At 40.6% G+C, this 22,414-nt stretch overlaps 1 protein-coding gene across 1 annotated transcript in view; it reads left to right on the top strand.

Annotated features, from left to right (window-relative positions):
- The window catches only part of NTF3 (neurotrophin 3), a 52,409-nt gene extending 31,537 nt beyond the window's left edge, over positions 1 to 20,872 (top strand). Inside the window, exon 2 of the mRNA XM_009807544.2 lies at positions 20,078 to 20,872. Within this exon, the coding sequence (XP_009805846.1) occupies positions 20,078 to 20,872 (795 nt within the window). The remainder of the gene's footprint in view (positions 1 to 20,077) is intronic.
- The last annotated feature ends 1,542 nt before the right edge of the window (positions 20,873 to 22,414 follow it).

The raw sequence follows: 22,414 nt of genomic DNA, 5'->3' as shown, positions 1-22,414 counted from the left end.
CACAGCAGTAAGCTGTACTTGTAAATATGTATTTTTTGCTTACTCAAACTGTAAACAGTGATGACAGCTGGGAGAAGAGCAAAGATGGGTAGGAGGGAGGAGAGGAGAGAATTTTTTTTTAATTTCTCATGAAGCAACAAATTTGTCAGTCTCAGAACTGGTGAAAAAGTGCACTGGCATCAAACCATAAAACAGCTCTTGCATGACACATGCTGACAGTCAGTTTGTTGGTTTTTTTCACTGACTGATATGGTTCCACAAAGCATTGGAACGTTTTCAGTTAAGGGCCAGATCCTCACAATGATGCAAACCAGAGTATGACACTCATCAGTGATGCTATCCCACAGAAGTTCTGGCCATCTAGGCAAAATTCACATGCCAGTATTTTTAGACAAAGGACTTCCAAGGCTTTTAAGTATTTTTCCCTCTCGTCTTTTGGACAATATTGTTCGTTCTTATGATTCCACTGTAATGATAATATCCATCAGGTCATTGACTTGCTAGTATCTAGCAATCAGATGAGATTCTTACTTTGTAACAAGCATGCCATACATCCCAGTCTTCCCAAATTCCTGAAAATATTTTGAATCAAAAGTCCAATCAATTAAATTCAAACCATGTGGAAGGAAAGCCTATTCACTTCAAACAATTAAACAATTTGTGTTTCTAAACATTTTTTTGTTTGTTTGTTTATTTCTTTTAAAGTTCAAGTCAAGCAAGCTGGTTTGATCTGTTGAACCCAAAAGATTTTCAGATGGTCAGCTTGTAAACTTTTTGACATCGACTCATGTTTTTTCTTGCCAAATTAATGGCTTTTAACTCTTTGAGACTCCCACAGCTTTTGGGATTCCTCTCCTCAATTTTAAATAGTACTTCAAACCCCATTTTTTTCATCTTTGTAACTGAAACATGCTCCAGTGATTTAAAGCATTTCTGACCTTTTGCAATCCCAAGACTTAGCTTTAAGAAGAAGTTACCACTTACTTTGTTTATTTGTGCTGTCTTTAAACTTACTTCCTTCTCTATGTACAATTCTACTCAATATAGGTTCCTACACTCTCCTCATCAGCAGAGTATGTGACTGCACTTTGATTTGGTGGGTTTTTTTTTAATTTTATTTTATTTCAAATGCATATTCTACTCTTTTTTATGTTAAAGAAGATTGGTCTGTGGTGCATCTGAAATCATGCTTAAGGGGATGTCAAACAGCCGCTCTCTCACTACCAGAAATATTCTAATACAAGTAACTAAGATCCTAACACCAATTTCTTCTGCATGCCTTAAATAATACCATCTCAGCTTTGCAGAGTTCTAAGTGACTATACATCTGCTCAAGAACTGGAGTAGAGGTATAAACCTCAATTGTTCCCTGTTAATTTACTTGATTTTCTTCATTCAAAGCCTGGTCTCCTTCGCCCACCTGGGCTGAGGTTTTCAGGAACTTCTCTGGAGTCAGAAGGAACCTGCTTAGCAACATGGGAAGAGGGGGGGCTATGTTTTGCAGCTCCTATCCCTCTTTCTGGAAGCCGTTTACAGAAATGGCAGAAAGGCATGTTTTCTACTGTTGCTCAGGACTATTGGTGGAGTAGACATCAGGAGGAACTGGCGCTGTGGCAGAGAGAATGAAATAACAGTTGTGTGCTACAGAGACCCAGAGGCTACAACAATGATAAAGGGGCAAAACCCACAAGTGTTTCTCCATGTCTTAGCAACACATAGCTCGTCTTAGCAACACATAGCCCATCTCACCCAATTTCTGGCAATCTCTGTAATACATGAGGTTTATGTAGTGATACAGTCTGTGTGTCTGTTCATAAGTCCCTCCCAATAAGTTTTGAGCTTGGCCATTGTTGAGAGAGGATCTTAAGTTGTTCGGCTTTTATGAAGGTCATGGAAACAGATGGCCAGAAAGAAAAGATGGGAGTGCTATGTTAGTGTTCCCACTGAAGGAAATCCAGCCAAGAAACAGAAACTTGTAGACTTTGGTACTAGACTATCCACACAGCATAAAAAGTTAAGAACATCCGAACTGCAGCAGGAGTTTCAGCTGCAGTTTGACTTTTTAGGAGACCAAAGAATCCAACCACAAGACACTAAGCTACAGTAAAACAAACGTCATTACTGGTACTACTCAAGGAAGTGTACTACCACAGACTGATTTTAGCCATCAAGAGCTCAGTGTGCAGTATCTCAGCAGGTCCAAACCCAGAAGCTGCTCTGGCTACTGCTTACATTGGCTCATTTCAGTCCAACTCTCTGTCATACCACAGGCCTGCTGTGGGCCTCGGGCAGGTCAGCTTGTCTCTTTGCCAGACAGTTTTTCACCTGCAAAACAGGAATAATTGGAGCACAGCTTAGCTCCGTGGGAATATCATAGAATCGCAGAATAGATTCATAGAATTGTTTAGGTTGGAAAAGACCTTGAAGATCATCAAGTCCAACCACTAACCTAACCCTGCCAAGTCAACCACTAAACCATGTCCCTAAACACCTCATCCACACGTCTTTTAAATGCCTCCAGGGATGGTGACTCAACCACCTCCTTGGGCAGCCTATTCCAATGTCTGACAACCCTTTCAGAGAAGAAGTTTTTCTTAATATCTAATCTAAACCTCCCCTGGTGCAACTTGAGGCCATTTCCTCTTGTCCTATCACTTGTCACTTGGGAGAAGAGACCAGCACCCACCTCTCTACAACCTCCTTTCAGGTGGTTGTAGAGAGCAATAAGGTCTCCCCTCAGCCTCCTCTTCTCCAGACTGAACAACCCCAGCTCTCCCAACTGCTCCTCATAAGACTTGTGCTGCAGACCCCTCACCAGCTTCGTTGCCCTTCTCTGCACTCCAGCACCTTGTGAAAGTAAATATTATAAAGATACCAAATCAAAGTTGAGGAGAACAGAAGGGGTTGCCTAGAGCCACAATTCTGCCAGTGGCCTCTGCAACAAAGCTCTCTAATGGAATGACAGCACATGACAAGAAAAGGGATTTAGCTACCAACAGAGCCATGCCCTTTCCCAAGCATAAGCTGTACAACACAAGGACTTTGCAGCAGCATATCTGTGTCAGTGCTGTACAGGTAGAGCTTATTTTACAGAGACTTTTATTTTAAAAACAAAAGAACCATGCAGGGACAACTCTAGTGTAGATCTGGACCAGGCCTACAGCTGAGTGTTTGCCAGGTTGACTCCATCAGCCCAGTACTCTTTGTAGTCAACAACGACCAGAGGCATGTCGTGCTTTGTATAGATATAGCTACCTTCCACAAGCAAAGTAAACTAAAGGAGTAAAAATGCGTTTTTGCCAGCACAAATTCAGAGAGTCTTCTGCCCATATGGTGGTGTTGATGGCAAGAAGAAGTAGTGCAGTCCCTGACTGATCCTGCTATAAAAAAGTGCATCTTTGAGATAAGCTCAGTCAAAATTTCATAGCTGAACTGGTGCATTTCAAAACTGTTTCTTTGATCTTTTTTCCACCTGTAGAACAAGCACAAACTAAACTGATAGTAAGCAGATTAACCCACTGAAAAGGCATTGCGTCAGGATTATAGATTTGAATATTTGAAGAATGTGAATATTGGGAGAACAGAATCAGAAAGAGAGGGGGCCCCCTCTTTTGTCACTCATGCTTGGTTTCCACAAGTTCAATTGCATCACCTGTAGCGGAGTTTCCCTCGGCCTAAACTAGTGTTAGAGAGAGAGGTGAGGCACAGGGAACATCAAGAGTCCACAATGAGAATTTTGAATTAGCTAGTGAACTGAACAGTCCGGACAATTTTCAAGTGCATACATTTCTTACACAGAAGCCTGATGGGAAGGCATAAAGAAAATAATGCTTGCGAAGATGCTAAATCCAATTTATTCCAAGAAAAAAGTATCAAAGGGAGTACTTGCCCAGGAAGAAATTTATGTTGTATGCAAAGCGTAGAAAAATACTTGGAAAGCCACTGTTAACAAAAAAAATCTTCTTTGGCATCTACTCCAGAGAATAGCAACCAAGAAAAAAGAAGATAATAAGCTTCTGTGTTGCATTACTTTAAAAATTCACTTGAATGAAAGCAAGTAGTATAATAATGAACTGAGTCAGAGAGCACTGTTCAATTAGATGTAGAATTTAAGGGAGTTTATAATAGCAACACTTACAAAGAAAGACTTGGTTGGGCTTATAGTTATGGAAAGGGGAAAAAAGTTGTGGTGAGTTAAATGACATTTATAAAATAGGAGGGTCTGATCAAACTGATCCAGATTAGTCCTCCACAGCAGTAAGACCTTAAAATTAGGTCATGGGGATAAAAGGACAATTTAGTCTAAACTATTTCATACAAAGGCCTTGTGACATATGGAACATGTTACCCTAAAGAGTAACTAAAGCAAGGAGCATGAATGTTTTCAAGAAATAAAATGACAGGGAACTGCATAAGGAAATTTCCAACCATGGAAGCTTCAAAAGGAATAAAATTCCTATTTATTTATATATTTATTTAGAGTAGTCAACCATTATCTGCGTTCTGAAGGGAAATTATGATAAGCATTATTTCTTCTTCTTTCTCTCTTCCTAACTGTGGAGTTTGTGGGATTTAGTGTGTTTTATTTTCGTTAGAAGGGCTGCAATTTTGCCTTCCCGAACACAAAGGACAAGAGCTAATAAAACGCTAATGGCTATGCATGTTCTTTCAATATGTAATGGTTTAAAAACTTCATTCTTTGTATTCTTTTTTGCTTCACTAGGAGTTTTATGAGTGTGAAGGTTTTTTTGTACAGAATCGGCACTTTACTTCTTTTTACATATCTGGAAAAACTTCATGTCCTGAAATTGTTCTCATGGCTTAGGCTGTCTAGACACCAGCAAGCAATCACCAGAACAAGCCATGGGACAATTTGTGATAGTACTGCTGGTTCTATCCTGCTGTGCTTGAGTTCCTTGAACAAGTTCGTACTCAACCTCCCCTCTAGGTATCTCAGATACTGTCTCCTGCATTACACATTGGGCTAAAGAGGTACAGTGCTTTTTTGGTTACTGTATATCGAGTGCCAACCTTTAACGTAATGTTTTAAGACAGATGCAAGGACTAAACTAAGTAGAAAAAGAGAAAAGCTGAAAACAGGTCAACGTTGCAACCTCTCATCTGAACCCTTTCAGCCTGCAGGAGAAACTAGATGTCAGTCACCACCTCAGAATGGCTAATTCACAGCAGTGCAGATTTACCTCACCTAACACAAAGCATATCATTTGCACAACTCAGCATAAATAGGCAGGATGGATATTTGCCTTCAGTCTGCACACCGGAATGGATTTAAAGTTAACCTTCAGTGATGCAAGGGGTTTAAATCCCTTAACGCAACTGTGGGGTTTTTTGGAACTACTATTTGGAAGGAAAATACTGAAAATTAATCCAGAATTTTAATTTCAAATCTTGAACCTAAGACTTTATTGTAGTATGAAAATTTATCTTCAGTTAGAAAAAATAAAAGAAAATTGAGAGACCATTGTCTTTATACTGTGAATAAAACTCTCTTTTCCACTGCCACAAATTGCAGGTTAGGAAGAAGGCAGTGAAATTACAATATAATTTTGTGGAATGATACTTGCACTTTAAGGTATTTCTTTCACTAGACTGTAGGCAAACTAGCCCCCTTCCTTGCAGTAATGTTGTTTTCTTCCTTTCACGTAGCTGTAGATCACCTGAGCGAGCAAAACAGATGACTCCAAGTTTCACAGCGTAGACTTATCTTTTCCCCAAATTTAAGGGAAATGAAAGAATTTGGAGAAATGACAATCTTAGTTTCAGCTTATTCATAGAACACAGAAAAGAGGACAAGAAGGTAGTTTGGTTTTACCACCTTGTTGTTCATAAATTTCCGTATGCTTCCTTTCTTCACTTTTGTTAGAGGGCTGACACAGAAAGATCTTCTAAACACAGAGTCACATTTTCTTCTAACTTGTACCAAGGTAAATATGAAGTAGCACCACTCACGTCAATAGAGTTATTTTAAGTCTAAACAAGCAACTTAATCAAAAGACACAATATTGTTTCTTAAATTCCTCCAATTTATTTGGAATCGTTGATTGTGAGCATTAACACCTGACCCATTCCCTATTGGATTTCCTCATAACAGCTTACCAGTACTGTCATTAGCTTAATAGAGGACTGAGCCAGCTCAGACACTATGCCAGATTATGACCTCAGTTATATGCAACTCAGTCTAGAGTCGCCTGCTTTCTGTGTGACCAAAATCAGAATTTGGCCCCAAGCTTTAATTTTTAAGAGTTGCATATACACGATTGTCTCCAAGCATAATACCATTAAATAATTTTAAATGGGAATAAATGTTCTTTGTGATTTTCCTTAAGTTCTAGCAGTCTCAAAATATGTGTCTTGTCTTTTCTAAAACTTTAGCACGGTATTTTGCTTGTAAATCCAACCTCTGCACATGCACTTGAGTCCCATAGTCTAGATGATCTGAATCGCCCAGTCTTGACCTGCCAGGTTCTCTTCTGCTTTCCACTCACCTGCATCTTAATCAAAGCTAGACTGAAAGTTGGAAATCACAAACTGTATCCCCATATGTACGCCAACAAGAAAGAGGCCTTCATGACATGGTCGAGGAAGACATTTCTGAGGCTTGATGTGCTTTCAGCCCAGAGATGTAGGTTTAGGGTGAAATGATGGGAGCGTGGGACAGAAAAGACATATGTGTGTGCTTTTGCCTTTTTCTGGAAGGGCACAGGAGATACTTTCTGAGTATGTGTAGGCTTCCCATCAGTGCCAGCCACAGGAAAAGTTGCCTTCCATTGGAAAAGCCCTTTACTCCTGCTTGTAGCTCAGCAAAGCTCTTTGTGTTCCCATTGTCGAAAAGGCCTGAGAACTTATTATCCCCTTTACATCCAGTTATCCCAAGATGTTGACTGACCTCTCACCTTTAGTAAAGAGTTTCCCCATATGTTTGCCTCCCAAAAGTTCCTAAGGATGTGATTGCTTTGGTTTGTTTTTGCAGTGGGCTCCCTTCCATATTTTCTAGTAACAGACTGAAATCAGGTTAGGAAGATGCTGGTCTTGCACAGGTTTCAGTGAACATACTCCCCCCATTTTCTAGCACTGGTAATATCCTGTATAATTTTAACATGGGCCTTTAACTCGGAGTCTGTACAGAATACACTTGCTAAGTTAAATTCACCACACATTGCTAGGGCCAGTACCTAGTCAGACAGGAAAATAAGAGGGATGGAGGAGAGTCTCTCCCTCTCGCCTCCCCCCAGCTTTGCTCCCAGGAGTGTTCAAGTTCAGCTTGCTCAATGCAACTCTGCCTGCAGCAAGGAGAGCAGGGGCTGCTCACCCAATACTCCCTGCTGAGAGGCAGTGGGTGGAGAGGGGGTGTTAAGATGACAGAAGTGCAGAGAGCCCAAGCTTCACCCCACTCCCCTTCCTTGCTAGCCAAAGTAGCTGGCTGGGAGCATGGGAGAGTAAACTGCTCCACGAAAAAAAAAGAAAAAAAAAGAAAAAAAGAAGGATGAAGTAATTGACCCTTGCAGCAGAGCAAAGGGAGTGCGTGTGGTGTTGGAGGGAAGATGGGGAGGAACTGTGACTCTGACTCACAATATATTCTGTACTCTGCTCCTGGGGAGATGCAGCTGTGCATCTCCCCTTGTATAGGCTACACTGTAAGGTTACACTGTCGTCCAAAGAAAGCATCCCTAATTCTCCCACTTCCTGAAGCACAACAGCATTTGGCTCCTTTTTAATCAGGGATTTCTACTGTGCAAATTGAAGTCTAGGACGAAGCTTTTCCTATGTGCAGAATTAAAAATCTCTCTCTTGATTGTTTTGTTGGTTCCTGGGGAAAACTACTGAACTGTTACAGCCGATTTACATTGGCTTGCTCCTTTTCGAAGGCTGATTCCAAGTTATTCTTAATTCCTCAAGGCACCTGAGATCTTCTACATGAGCCAGCCATGGACACCTTTGGCAATGTTTTCCACATCCTTTTCTCTCCCTCTCCTTCTTCCCAGTTACTTCTGACTTCACTAGAGTTAGGGCTGTTTCCCTTTGCTACCGATTCAATAGGAAGAAATACGGCATGGAAGTACTTTTGCTTTTGGCCAGCTGACTCAATGGGCTTTGCTTGGGGCCAGCAGAGTGTTGGGAAGAACCAGAAGGAAGAGGCCTGTCCAGTGGGTAGAACCAACCATAGCCTAGACCTCACGAGAGGAAGGGCTGAATGCCCGCTCTCTCGTTCTCTTCTCACATGGCCTTGGGCTCGCATAACCTTGGAAAAGTCACATAACCTGTCTGGGCTTTAGTTTCCAAACTGTAAAACAACAGCAAAAGCACTTGATCACCAAAGCTGTTCCTAATTATGAAAAAAAGCTTCGTGCTGCAGCGTTGCTGTGCCCACAATAAGCCTGCCAGCAGCCCTTCCTTACCCTCTGTCATCTCTCATGCACTCACAGCATCCGCTCTTGCAGTGGGTGTTGTGTGGCCAAGCACGATTTCTTGCCTCTAACAGCAGTGAACACCTGATCTCTCACAAAAGGAGTAAACTCCTGCAGCAGCATCTCCATAACTTGTGTCTAACCTGTAAGTCAGTTATCCAATGATGTAACTAACCTTTGTGGTGATCACGTGTCAGGAGGATTCTTTCATGAAATGCATAAAAGGTGCATATGGCAAGAGGTGAAAAAAAGTCTATTAAAAAAATTACTGTTTCTATTTCTAGTTTCCATACCCTGAGAGTTACTTTATTCCTGCCCTTCTATAGACAAAATTTCTCATAACCAGAATTTCTTTGGTAAGAACAAATTTTCTAAAAAGACATTCTAGTTATTGACTATATAAGGAGAGGCAAGGCCAGCTGCTGTACATCTCATTTGTCTGCTTCCCATGCCCAGTTTAAAACATTGCTTTTCTATCAAATATCTGGAGATCATATGCCTGGCAAGAGACAGCGTGTGTTAAAGTACTCCCAGTTCTAAAATTCTTCTTTCAAAGATTTTTGGCAAGAAGGAGGGGGGAGGCATTGTGTATCAACATTAAAATGGCATCTGGATTGAAAGATAAGAAAAGCACGGTGGTTTCCAAAAACCAAGGCAGTTTTCAGATGGGTTTTGGACCTGGCAGAGCCTGCATTAGCGCAATAGGAGAACACAGAGATCACGCTTTGACTTTGGAAGGTAGGGCTCAATTCTGCAAGTTAGCAGACACTTTGGATGCAATTTAGCAGAGCATTCAACCATGAGCTTAACGAGTGAGCAAGCTATATTTCAGTGGGGCAACTCACAAGCTTAAAAAACACACACTCTCCTAGACTGGGACCAGAATACTCACACCATCCTTGAGCATTAACCCTTAAATATGGTCAAACTCACAGCAAAGTGTTAACTGAGAGTTAAAATTAGAAGATTTCAGTGTCTCAAGGAGAACTGCATACTGGAAATTTTATCCATGTGAACACTGATGAACTAGGGGACTCACAAGCAAAGTTCCACTTCAGGCAAATTTTTAGAAAGAAAAAAATGCAGAGTAGCTAGATTTACCGGAACAGTCTTTACCCTCAGGGCAGGCCTATATGTAAACAATTTGCTATAAAGCAATGCCAGTTAGTAGAATGACTTTTTTCTCTAAATGGGCAATGGCTTTTTTTAAAGATTCAGACGCAATGGGAAAAAGCACAACAGTCTTTAGTGGGCACACATTATATCTGTGAGCTCTTCTTCATAAGAAGAATTCAGGGGTCTCACTGTGCAGCTGGGAGGAGTTCTAGGAGAGCCGTCATGAATTCAGTGTAAAACTGAGCAAGGTTCTTGGGAGACATGATCTCTCATATTAGACCAGCTTATTTAGCTTGTCAGAAAAGACTTTTAGGCATACAAGCTCTTTTTAATCTAAAGGCTTACATTTTACACAAAGAAACAAACTTCTACCCTTACATTTCCCCCCCAAACCCTTACCTGTATTTTATCAGAAATACAAGACTGCTTTTCTCTGAGAATGACTTTAAAAATAAAATATTAAGCTGGTTGTGAGCAAGCTACTGCACCTGTGCAAAGACCATGGAAAAGGTATTAATTACATACTGCAATGCTAATTTCTCACTATGGTCCTGATGCAAACAATTCAGTTACACGCTACATGTATGATAAAATAAGGATCAAACATCACCTGCCTTTAGTCATATTGTCATTCCCTCACACCCCTTACTGTGCAAAAACCTTGTCCAATTCATGCTGAATTCTGTGAGGTCCTACTGGTGGTTTTAAAGTATTTGGATCAGATCTGGAGTCCTGTTCTTGAGAACTCTGCATCAGATAATTTGCACCTGCCTGTCTAACAAGACTTTTCTGTTTGGAGGTTCATGAACCTTTGAGGAACAGGGAGAGGAAATTCAGAAAGCGAACTTTGATTCACAAAGTGGCCATAGATGTATTTCTGTATGGCTTTAAAGAAACGCAGCCTCACAGGCTTCTGCAAAGCAAACACCAGGGCAGCTTTGGCTGAAAGGAGACAGGGCTTCCCCAGTGAGCCTCTTGCGCCGTGGCTTGCCCCAATCCCAGCCCCGTGGACCGCACCTGGGCTGGCAGCGCATTGCGTGTGGAGGAGCAGCAAGGCTCGTACCTGGTGCTTGGGAGAAACGCTCAAGCAGCAGCGCTATTCCTTCTGAGCAAACGGAACCTTAAAAATTTGACCAAGCCTCTTAAGAGGCAGTGTTGCCCTAACAGTGTTCCTACTCTCAAGGCAAACATCTGTATTCAAGGGTCACAGTAGAGCTGTCAGAAAACTGAAGAAATGTTCTTTTTTCGACAGAAAGATCTCAGGTTCGCTTCAGGATATTTTTTTTTATTCAAACCAAACAAAAGCTCATTTCATTTCTAAGTAGCATTCCCTATTACTGTATTTCTGTTTCCTTGTTGGTGTGAGGTCTGTCTGTACCCAAAAACTAGGTGTAGGGATGCAAGATTTTTCCTACCAAGACTAACATTTTTGAAGCTGTAACCCTTGTTTTCTTCTGTTTGCTTGCTTGATTTCACTGGTTTCCTTACTTCATAAAAGAAAAAAAGAAATTGAAAGTATTAAGAAAGATGGAAGAGGAAGTTTTCAGTTTCTAAACCAAACCAGAATAGAAACCCTTTTGTTTTCAATGTAAAATCCAGCAAAATATGATCTTGAAATTCACCCTTTGAAACAGCTTTCCTCTTGAGTTTCTTAACATCAGAAAAACTAAAAAATAACATTTAAAAAACCCCTTTTTTTTTCCTACAAAATGAGTTGTCCAGTGGGAATGTAAATGTAAAAACACATCAGAGGATCCTACATCACAGGGTCTCTAGAAGGCTTCTCTTTCATAGCCTAACAGGAGAGGGGCAAAGTTCTGATGCTCTGAGTTGTTTCCATTTCTCCTCCTGCTACCAAGTTAGATAAAACCCACCTCTGGCATTTAAAAATAGAACAACTAGAGCAATCTGTTCTAAATGTGGACCACTTCACTTTAACCCTTTCCATTGCTTCCCTTGCTCTTTCCAAAAACATACACCAAATATAGTCATGCCTCTGATATATTCGGAGGCCAGGCTTGAACCCCCCAACATTCTGGGGAGGTGAAAGAAGTGAGTTTCATTTGGAGGATTGCTCTCAACTGTAATTATGGAGAGCTTAAGCCCTCAAAGCATCTCTCTTACGAAAATAAGAGGAACTGCAACTATTGCCTGACTTTAATACAGAACAATTAATCAGCCCTGGTTGAGCCAAAGTAGGTCCAGGTTGACTTGAAAGGTTAATGGATGTTCAAACTGTTTTAAAAAAAGACTTAGATGGAGTTTCAGGGCTGCAACGAAACATGAAACCAGGCCTCTTTGGTGTGGCTTTAGGCTTGTTAAAAACATCTTGCAGAGCTTGAAAACTGCTTTTGATGATCAGCCTAACTTCCCTTTCCTTAGTTTAATCCCATTTTTCCTGATTGCACTCCTTTGCCCCACCCTAAAGTGAATGCTGTCTTTCACCAACGCTCATGCTTTCCAGATCTTTGCACTGGGTTTGCTGTCATGCCCTTTCTGTCAGCTCATAGCAAAGGCTTGCATGTTCAAGGCAATTTCCTCAAAGGTCAGTTATACAGCCTTTCTAGTAATTTTTTCTGCTCTTGCCTAATTTGCTTTTCATATGACAGTACCTTCCAACTTTCAAGCAGCTTTGCCAATTTTTCTGCCGTGCCACAAAAAGTAGCAATTCCTTCCTAGCTCTGCAATGCGATGCCTCAGTATTTGCATTTATTAAATACTGTGCCTTTTCAAAGTGTTAGATCATTCCTGGGTCTGATCAGGTATTACTTCTTTCTAAATTTCTTTTCCCCTCTGCGTATCCTTGCTCAATACCACTATTCCCCCAACACACTAGCTTGTAATTTCTGCTTTGACTTGCACTTTGTAATTTTCTGCCAATATTTTATGTCTCCATTTCCCCAGCAGAGACTGTATTTCTGTTTGCTCATTGCTGTTTGCATCCCCTCCAAATTCAGCTCCAAATTTTATTTGTTTGATGCTTGGCTCTGCCACTATTAACAACAGTAATGAAAAGATTAACTAACACACAGTTTATCAGCTTAAATTATCCACTACTGTGATTTAGTCCTGGTGCTTTCTATTATTCTGTTTGCAAATGACTTCTCAAAAAAAAAAAAAAAAAAAAAAAAAAAAAAAAAAAAAGGCAAGTGCAAAGCTCTGGGCAAATCTTCTGGTTTTGTAAAATTAGCACAGGTCTAGTCAAGTCATTGGAATTTATTGATTTAGTTAAGGATACGACCTTCAGATTTCTTGTTACTTTGGACACTTTTCAGAACTACACAATGAATAATATGTAGAAATACTTCAGCTTTTGTGGAAATTGTTTACCCAGCTATGGCTTTAATTCTTTGTCATGACTAAGATGCATCTGGCTGCTCATCTCAGATGGCATTGGTTTTATTTCCTTGCATTTCATGCTTGTCATTGATCAATCAAACTTCCATACAGCATTACAGATGGACTTTCCTGATCCAGGCAGTGCAACATAAAAACCCAGGGGCTGTTCCCCAGCTTGCAGCAGAATACCTGTATGACCTTGCAAACATCATCTGACTTCTCTGTATTCCAGCCTCAGCTCTTTCAAATGGGAACAATGGCACTCTTCCTACTTTGTGGGTATTAACCAAGATAAATGCTTACGAAGTGCTCAAATATCAGTGACGTGAGAATGGTAAAAGAAAATAGAGGGTGATTTACACTGAGAACATTTATGGAAATATATTTGTTAAGAGGCCTCGTTACTCTCAAAACAGGCAGGCGTCTCCCAGGCAGCATGCAGGACGTTGTACTGCAATGCTATTGTGCCTTGTGTGGAGAGAGGAAATCTTTACTCCTGCTCTTAGTAGGGCAACAACAGCCAGCTATTTGAGGGAGAAACCAAAGGATGTCAGGGTATATGTCTAGGGAGTTCCTTACTTTGCAAATGTAGAAAGTAATGAACAGAGATTTTGACTTGACCAAACTCTTCCAACAAATCAGAGAAATCGGGGTCCCAGCCTCCCAAAGCCTTGCCCTGACCTTCTCAATACACAGAACAATTAGTCAACTGGTTAATGCAAAATTACACTATGGCAGTCTGGGCAGAGACAGACAGGTGTAAATACCATGTCATAAAAATATCAGTGAAGAAAGGAATTAAAATAGAAAGAGACCTAGTTGTGACTGAGGAAAGCCTGCCTACTTCTGTGGTTGATTATAGACCTGGGGATGTAGCTAGTGCGGTTGATATTGTACCGGACATTATTCATAGTTGAGTCCCTCAGTGGGATTGCTAGAGGATGCTGGGGAGTGTCAAATGCCTCCAGGGGGGTCTCGAGTGCCCTGAACTCCAGACGATGTCGGTGGCGGGGGAGGAAGGTGCGGGGCCAAAACCTAACAGAATTAACTTTGCACAAGGTGTGAGAAGCAGCTGCTGTTCCAAGTAGTGAGGTAAGCACCGAGGAACTGCTCCTGACCTTTCCCTTGGAAACAGGCAGGTATGTGTAAGGCGATCACATTTTGATCTCTGAAAAGATGTATTTGTGGAAAGATCAAATGTAGACACACATGCCGTTGCAATCAGCTGTGTCTGAAATGAATGGACATTGCTGCAGTTCTAGACAGAGCATTTAAACATTCAGAAAACAGATTGCTCCTTGCAGCAGATGTATTATCACAAAACTGTCCCTCAGAAAGATGTCACCAGTTGGGAAAGCTTTCCTCTCAATGACTAGTAGGGTCATGGTCACAACAGTAATCATAAATAGCAATGTAGATTGGTTCGAAGTGCAGATGAGTTTTTAATACTTGGGTGAACAGCTGTCTTGCTGTGCTTTGCTCAGCGAGTCATTTAAAGAGGAAAAGGAAATGTCAGAGAGTCAGTAGGCTGAACTCCATTTCCATAAGAGATTAGGTAAATACTGTTCACTGGAGGCTATTGGGGCTCAGCGTTCAGATGTGTCTTCTCTTTTGAAAATGGCCTTGAGTAGTGCTCGATTAAAAGCAACTGACCTGCTGCAGAGACTCAAGAAACTTTGGTGGCCTCATGCACAGATATGGTGTGCAGCCGCACTCCCCAGCCCATCTGCAAGAGGAATGCATTAGTTTCAAATTCCCTCACTCTAACTCACGGTTTGGTTGGCCCCGAGGATGGGAGGGTTAACACTTAGAGCTGCCATAACTCAGTCCCGCTTGATTTTGTCTCTGAATTCTTCGGCTTCTTAGTGGGTCTGGCTCTTGTGAAAGCTTTAGCTTCAATCCGTATGTGTTGAAATTTCCGTATCTTGAGAAGTGGAAATGTTTAGGAGGGTCATAGCATCTCTAGGGGCATTCAGCACTCGGCAGCAATCTACCTTAATAAATCCTTCTACAGGCACATATTGTACAAATAGTCAATTACTGTTCTGAAATACAATGCAAATTTCCATATGCAATTATTCCATACTCCCATCTTTCTGAATATTCAGAATGCAGTGATATTTTCCTTGTTCTGTACCTTTTCTCTGTCCCCCTAAGGACAGAGGAGAAGGGCTGCGTTTCTTCTCAATGTAGTTATTAGGATAAGAGACTCAACAGGGCGTTCTGCTACTTAGTGCTTTCTGTGAGTTTGTGAAAACAGTGCTTAGCAAGCAATGAGAATAATTACACTGTCATCTTTGGCAAAAGCCTGAATAAGCTGTCAGCCACCACAAATGATCATCAGTTGCTCAGTTTGAAGAACAAGGGCTGCTCTTAAATTTTTCAGAAAGTGCCAAATACTTCAAGCTGACTTACATAAATCATGTCGGGTATTACAATGCTGAATGTAAAATTCACCAGTCACTTTTCCTTCTATTCCAGTTCCTCTTAGCAATGACTTAAAAGTAAATACTTAGGCAGTATCTCACAGTACTAGAATTTCATTATTTTCACAGAACATATTAAATGACACTTCCCTCTTCAGCTGTGTAGACTGTTCAGAGACTGATCAAAATAAAGCAATACAGATTTTTTTTTTTAAATCATCACAAACAACATAAAACTGAAAGCTTTCCAACACTACGTAAAGTGTTGAGTCTGAAAAGAGCAGAAAGATATTTGCCAGAGTCTATTGGGGATTTAATTTATTGATGGAAGCAATAGGTAAGCTTATTTATTTCTCCTAAATGCAGGCCTTCCCTGAGACACCAAGATTAGACAGCATTAATACCCTGCTAACACCGCAGTGATAGCCAGGAATACAAACCATTAAAATAGACTAAAACTAATCTACAGTTGAAAGATCAAACAACTTTGCAATGCATGAGCTTTGTTTATTTTTACCCGCTGTGCCACAAATGTCAGCAATCTCTAAGTCAAACTTGCTTAGTGCAAATTAACAGCTGGCTCTGTGTTACCAGGATATGCTGGTTTTCCTGCCATGCTGTGATCTGTGCCTCCACAAACCCTCTGGACCATTCCTAATGCCTAACTGTCACTTAGTTCTACTCCTTCTTCCTTTAAGGATCTTCTTTCCTTCTGTCGCCGTGTTTGCAATCACTTTTGAAAGCTGGGGTAGGATCTCCGAATAAGGGGGCACTAGCACTATGCAAAGGGACAAACTCAAAGAGACAAATACATCTTCCTACCTCGATGTCTACTGCTTTTCCAAATAGCACACAGCAGCATGTTTTCCAAGTGCATTTAAGGGCTGATTTTAGAGCCATGCGCCCTCCATCACCTTTTTAATTACCTCTAGCAAGAGCTCAAAACATCAAAGGTGCGTCCCAACATCTAGAAGGGCAGAGAGAATAGCACAGCACAAAAGCAGAGCTGGTCCAAAGCTTCTCAGCGGCTCAGGAAAAACAGCTTTCTGGAATACATCAGCAGCCCTTGCTGAGCTCCCAATATGTGGAATAGAAAACGAATTGGGTGATACAGGAGGAGAGAGACAGAAAATGGGGTGGCTATCCCAGCAGTAAGACTGTGTCAGGCTGATAATGTCCACCCGAGGTAGCTGCCTACTGTCTTTGTGGCACAGGCACAAAGTGAGACAAGTAATCTACCATTATGTCCAGCCACTGAGTCCCCAGTCAAAGGATGAGTTCGCCATAAACAGGCAGGACAACAAGGGATACCTTTTGATGTGAATCCAGAGAAAGTGCTGGATCAATTCTTCTGGATTCACGTATCTAAACTGTTCTACAACCACAGGGCTTCTAGGACAGGTATGTAGTAGGTACTGCACAGTAAGACAATTATTCTGGTTCCAATGGATGTGTTGTTATATCTAATGTATACTGAAGACCCATTTAAGTCATGTGCCTTAATGTTGACTAGGCTGTGTGTCACAGCTGACCTGACAGCCTGTGGAAACAGAAATTGAGCTCAGGTACCAGCGTTAATACTCTAGCACCATCAGATATCAGGCAGAAATGACGTGGAAGCAGCCACCGATTAAGGTCTTCTCTATTTGTATCTAATAATACTACTTCAGCTACTACTGGACTAGGGAGCATGCTGCTGGGCCGTGCTTATTCCAAGGTCACCATAGAAATGCTTGCCTATGCCTATTTGGGACCCACACCCAGGCCCCAAATATAGTCATCTAGTCTGTACTTCCCATAGGAGACTAAATAGTATTGTGACCGTTTTTAGGAGCATTCATCACACTTACTTGACTGCAAACAGTCCACAAAGACAGCTAAAATGAACCTTTTCAGGGACTTACATGTGGAAAATTTCAAGAACAACCTTGAAGGACAACAAAAATATCTCACAATATGCAGCTAAGTAGAAAAAATTTGGCTTGAACAAAATCTCTCTTTCTACCTGAAATTAATCATTTTGATTTTAAGCATTTTTAATGAGAGAACAGAAAAATTCATGTGAAGGACTAAATTCTTGGGGGATTTTTATACCATTTTCCAAAAGGCTGAAGAAGGAGCTATTGCTGCTTGTGCTGGATTAACTTCTGCTAAGGTCCATGTAAGCCTGTGCCCCAGGAGCCTGGAAGTTAGGTCAGTCTTCTCTTAGGCAGGGTACATCTGTTGAAATCTTGCCTCTGAATGCAAATGTCCTCTGTAGATAACTTACTCACTATATACTCACTCGCTATACTGAGTAAGCACTTTTTCTGTTTTGTGAATTACGTTGTATAACTTTTGAAGCATGTCCAGAAACATCAGAATGATTTGCTTTGAAAATATGAAAACATAAACTTTTTGATGTTTTATATTTTCCTCTCCTTTGTATTGGTTTAACAAAAAAAAAAAAAAAAAAAAAGGAAGACGTAAAAAGTACAAATTGCAAATTATCCTCAATTTAGACAGGCGCAAAGTTCCGTTTTTGGCAAAGAGCCATTTATCAAAAGCAATATTGCCCAGCCCTGCAAACCAATATGCCATTTATGAACCTCCTAGGTGCACTATCTTGAAGGAACTCGCTGAAAACTGTAATCTCATCAAGCATTTGCATTTTCTTTCCAAATTTTGCACCCCAAAACATCCCAGAAAAATGTAGATTGGTTCTGAAACATTTTTACTTCTGCAGTGAATAATTTGCCAAGTACAAATCACAATACAAGTCAAATTTCAGAGTAGTTTAACACCCTTCCCAAATCCACAAGACATTTTACGTTAGGTTCAGAAAAATACTTTTTAACATTTTTTTCCATTAACGGGGTTCCTCCATGGAAAAGAAAACCAGTTTATTTGAACTGCTCTAATTCTGAGGTTCCTAGCCCTCCCTTTTTGTGTGAAGCATGACATTAAAGGGAGTCTGCAGGAACTCCAGTCTTACTTTTCCCACCTCATCACCTGCTCCAACTTGTGTACTTTGCTAGTGCCACTTAGTTTTGAAACTAAGCAGACCAGTGATTACATGCAGCTGCATGTTGGCATGAATAATGCTTTCAGCTTTTGAGTTGAGCGTTGTCAGAGCTTTGCTCATCATCCTATGGACTTGTGTGTCATACTGCGTGTGGGTTAGCCCTTCTGAGTGCTGTAAGAAATCTGCTGAATGACATCTGTTTTATAATATTTTTACTGTTTTTAAAAGCACATCATTTACTGAGGGAAGACCAAATTGCACAGGAAGAGGGCTTTTTATACAGCATGGTCTGGGCTCTGAGATCCAACTACATTAAGTTAGTATTTGTTTAGGTATGACAGTAATTGTATGGTAACTGAAAATCTGGGATTTTTTTTTTTTTTTTCCAAAGCATAACATTGCTGCAAGTAACAGTCTAGATTTAGGTGAACTCATACTGTGACAAACTGAGAATGGAGAAAACACATTTCTTGTCCATAAAAGGACAGATCACACATCCACAGAGGTTAGCTCTGATTTTGCTGCAGTTCCAAACGATGAAGTGGGGACTCACTGTTGCTAAAAGGAGTTTTTCTTAGAGCGGATAGAGTCTTCTCCTGTAAAAGTTTTTCCTTTTTTTCTTTGCCTTCTTAAACAGAAAATTATTTGCCTTAAACAGAAAATGGCGATTTGAGGAAGTGGAAAATCTTCTGTTTAAGAGGTCTGGTTTCTCCGCAATTTCTCCTGGGAGAAACACAGAGTACCCAGAGCGTCACCCCCAGGTTGAGGGAGGGGATCCTTCCCCTTAACTCAGCACTGGTGAGGCCACATCTTGTGTGCTGTGTCTAGTTCTGGGCTCCCCGGTACCGGAGAGACATGGACATACAGGAGCAAGTCCACGAAGATGATTAAGGGACTGGGGCATCTGTCATATGAGAGGCTGAGAGAGCTGGGGCTGTTCATCCTGGAGAAGAGAAGGCTCAGGGGAATCTTACCAAAGTGCAGAAATACCTGATGGGAGGGAGTAAAAAAGATGGAGCTAGGCTCTTCCCAGGAGTGTCCCAAGAAAGGACGAGAGGCAATGGGCATAAATCAAGATACCAAGTTCAAGACTGTTTTGAGTCTCTTGAAGCAGTACTACAGCCAGGGCTTCCCACGCGGTATGAGAGTGCTCTAACATGACTTTAATATTTTCTTATTCAATCCACTACTTGTGCAACAATTTCATTAAAATAGGTGTGCTTTGCATTTAAATATAAGTGCAAATACAAAATATGCAGGTATCCACAAGGAACAAAACCACCTCCTTAGACAAATTCTCACAGTTCTCAACTACACAAACAGGATGACAAAAAGATTTAGCCAGAAATGACAAATGCTCGGAAGATGCTCAGAAGCTAGAATTACAAGGGCTCTACAAGAATCATACAGAGCAGTTCATGGCAAAGTACGGTACAGAGAAGCAGCACACTTTTAGGTCCAGTTTTCAAAATCTTGAGCTTGATCTTGAGTTCATTTTGATCTATACATGGAAAGAGGAAAAGTGAGGTCATCCTGGAAAGTGCATGAAATATACCTGAAACACTGAAAAAAAAAATCAGAAAACGGTTGCATTCATTATAAAATATAATGAAAAATTATCTTAAAAGAAACACATGGCCTATCTGTATCTATAATGAGGAGAAGATGTTAAGACATGATAAAAACAAATTTGAATTTTCATGTCTACAGCATATAGAAAAGTCCTTATTTAATTGCTTTTATGTTGACTTTCTGTTTCTTTGCAGATCTTACAGGTGAACAAGGTGATGTCCATCTTGTTTTATGTGATATTTCTCGCTTATCTTCGTGGCATCCAGTCTACCAACATGGATCAGAGGAGTTTGCCAGAAGATTCAATAAATTCTCTTATTATTAAACTCATTCAGGCAGACATTTTGAAAAACAAGCTTTCTAAGCAGATGGTAGACATTAAGGAAAACTATCAAAACACCGTGCAGAAAGCAGACACTCAGCAAGACATGGATGGAGATGAAAATGTGAAATCAGACTTCCAGCCAATTATCTCAATGGATACAGACCTCTTAAGGCAGCAGAGACGCTACAACTCTCCCCGAGTCCTCTTAAGTGACAACACGCCGCTGGAACCACCGCCGCTGTACCTCATGGAGGATTATATTGGAAATTCGGTGGTGGTGAACAGAACCTCCCGGCGGAAAAGGTACGCGGAGCACAAGAGCCACCGAGGGGAATATTCCGTTTGTGACAGTGAAAGTTTATGGGTCACGGACAAATCGTCTGCGATCGACATTAGAGGACACCAGGTAACTGTGCTGGGAGAAATTAAAACAGGCAACTCTCCAGTTAAGCAATACTTTTATGAAACGAGGTGTAAAGAAGCCAAGCCTGTAAAAAACGGCTGCCGCGGCATTGATGACAAGCACTGGAACTCCCAATGCAAGACATCCCAGACTTATGTTAGAGCACTGACTTCAGAAAACAATAAACTGGTAGGCTGGAGATGGATAAGAATAGACACGTCCTGCGTGTGCGCATTGTCAAGGAAAATAGGAAGAACATAAATCTGCATCTCTTTGCTATATAAATTATTACTTTAAATTATATGATATGCATGTAGCATATAAATGTTTATATTGTTTTATATATTATAAGTTGACGTTATTTATTAAACTTCAGCAAATCTACAGTATATAAGCTTTCTCTCTCAATAAACAAGAGCAAAGGGTGTGTGCCTCTGCTGTGGGCAACTCCGGGTTTTTTTTAGACTATGTTTGTGACACTGCTTGTTGGCAGCATACCGTAACCTTACTGTAAAATCTGTGTAAAATCAGTATTTTTCATTCAGTATTGTCAAGCCAGTGACTGTCGTTTAGTAAACTTGTTAAAAATCAGATCAATGTCAAGAGTTGTGTACATATTTATATTCCTCACTCTATACATTCACATTTAATTGGATGCAGTGTTGACTCCTCACCGCCAAAAGAAAAATGGACCAAAATACATGTCGCAGCCTGCGGATGATGTCAATGTTACAGGCATCAAGTAGCCATAAAATCCAATTTCTATGTATTATGCCGGTTTTGCCAGTGAAATGACCATTTTCCCTCTGTTAACATTTCAGATTGACTGCTGATAATCCAGCAACTTTCATTTGTTTTTGAAGCACATTTGTTTTGCAACTGTTTCTAATGCTGCCAGTTCGTCATAGAAAAAATATGAAAAAAATCTAAAATATTTGTAGCAGAAACTTACTGAAGCCAAGAACTAATCTAAACTGGTCATTAATATAATACCTAAAAGATGATTTCTTCAGAATTTACTATTTATTGTCATCGGCCTCTTCCTCCTCACACAAATCAATTATCTTCTGTTTGCATTGTTGTACATTCCTCACTGTCTGAGTTTTTAAAGCAGGAACAAAGCTGGTGGTGTCTTCACATTAAAAGAGCCCATGGCTTGCAAATTGTAGTAAAGAAAGATATGATATCCTGGCATGGATATCAAAGCCACACACCCGTACAAAGCTGTTCTTCTCCTCAGCAATCCATTCTCCATTTTTCACAGAGGGAAAAATGTGTAGAACTGCTCGACAAACGTAGTAGCTTTCATAGGAACATGGAATAATATATCTTTTTGAGCAGTATGATGACTAAAATCCAGGTAGTCCATAGTTATAATGAAGTTCTTCAATTATACAGGGGAGTTGTTACTTAGGACAGACAAATGTACTAGCATACATATACCTCAAACTTTTCTTTGTATTGTCATGTAGCTCCACTGCGGACAGTAATAATTACACTACTTGAAGAGATAGTCTATTATACATTAGCTGTATAATGCCCTGGATGGCATCCCACTCCCATAAAAGTAAATGAGAGTCTTGTCATGGATATCAACAGAATTAAGATTGGACTGCGTATGTTATCTGTGTCTAGCTAGATCTTGACACACAGTCAGGGCTGAAAAATGCCAGCCATTCAAAAGGCATTACAGCTGTAGTGGTTTTAAGTTTTTACAGTACGGCTTTCATTGTTGTAGCGCGTTCAGCATCGCAAATGAGAATGAGATCAGGGCACTCGAAACCAAGGTGGCAGGATGCCTTT

This window comes from Gavia stellata, chromosome 4 (assembly GCF_030936135.1).
Source record: "Gavia stellata isolate bGavSte3 chromosome 4, bGavSte3.hap2, whole genome shotgun sequence".
Classification (NCBI taxonomy): domain Eukaryota; kingdom Metazoa; phylum Chordata; class Aves; order Gaviiformes; family Gaviidae; genus Gavia; species Gavia stellata.
The sequence above is the reverse complement of the archived record's forward strand: the minus strand, read 5'-3'. Positions and strand labels throughout refer to the sequence as shown.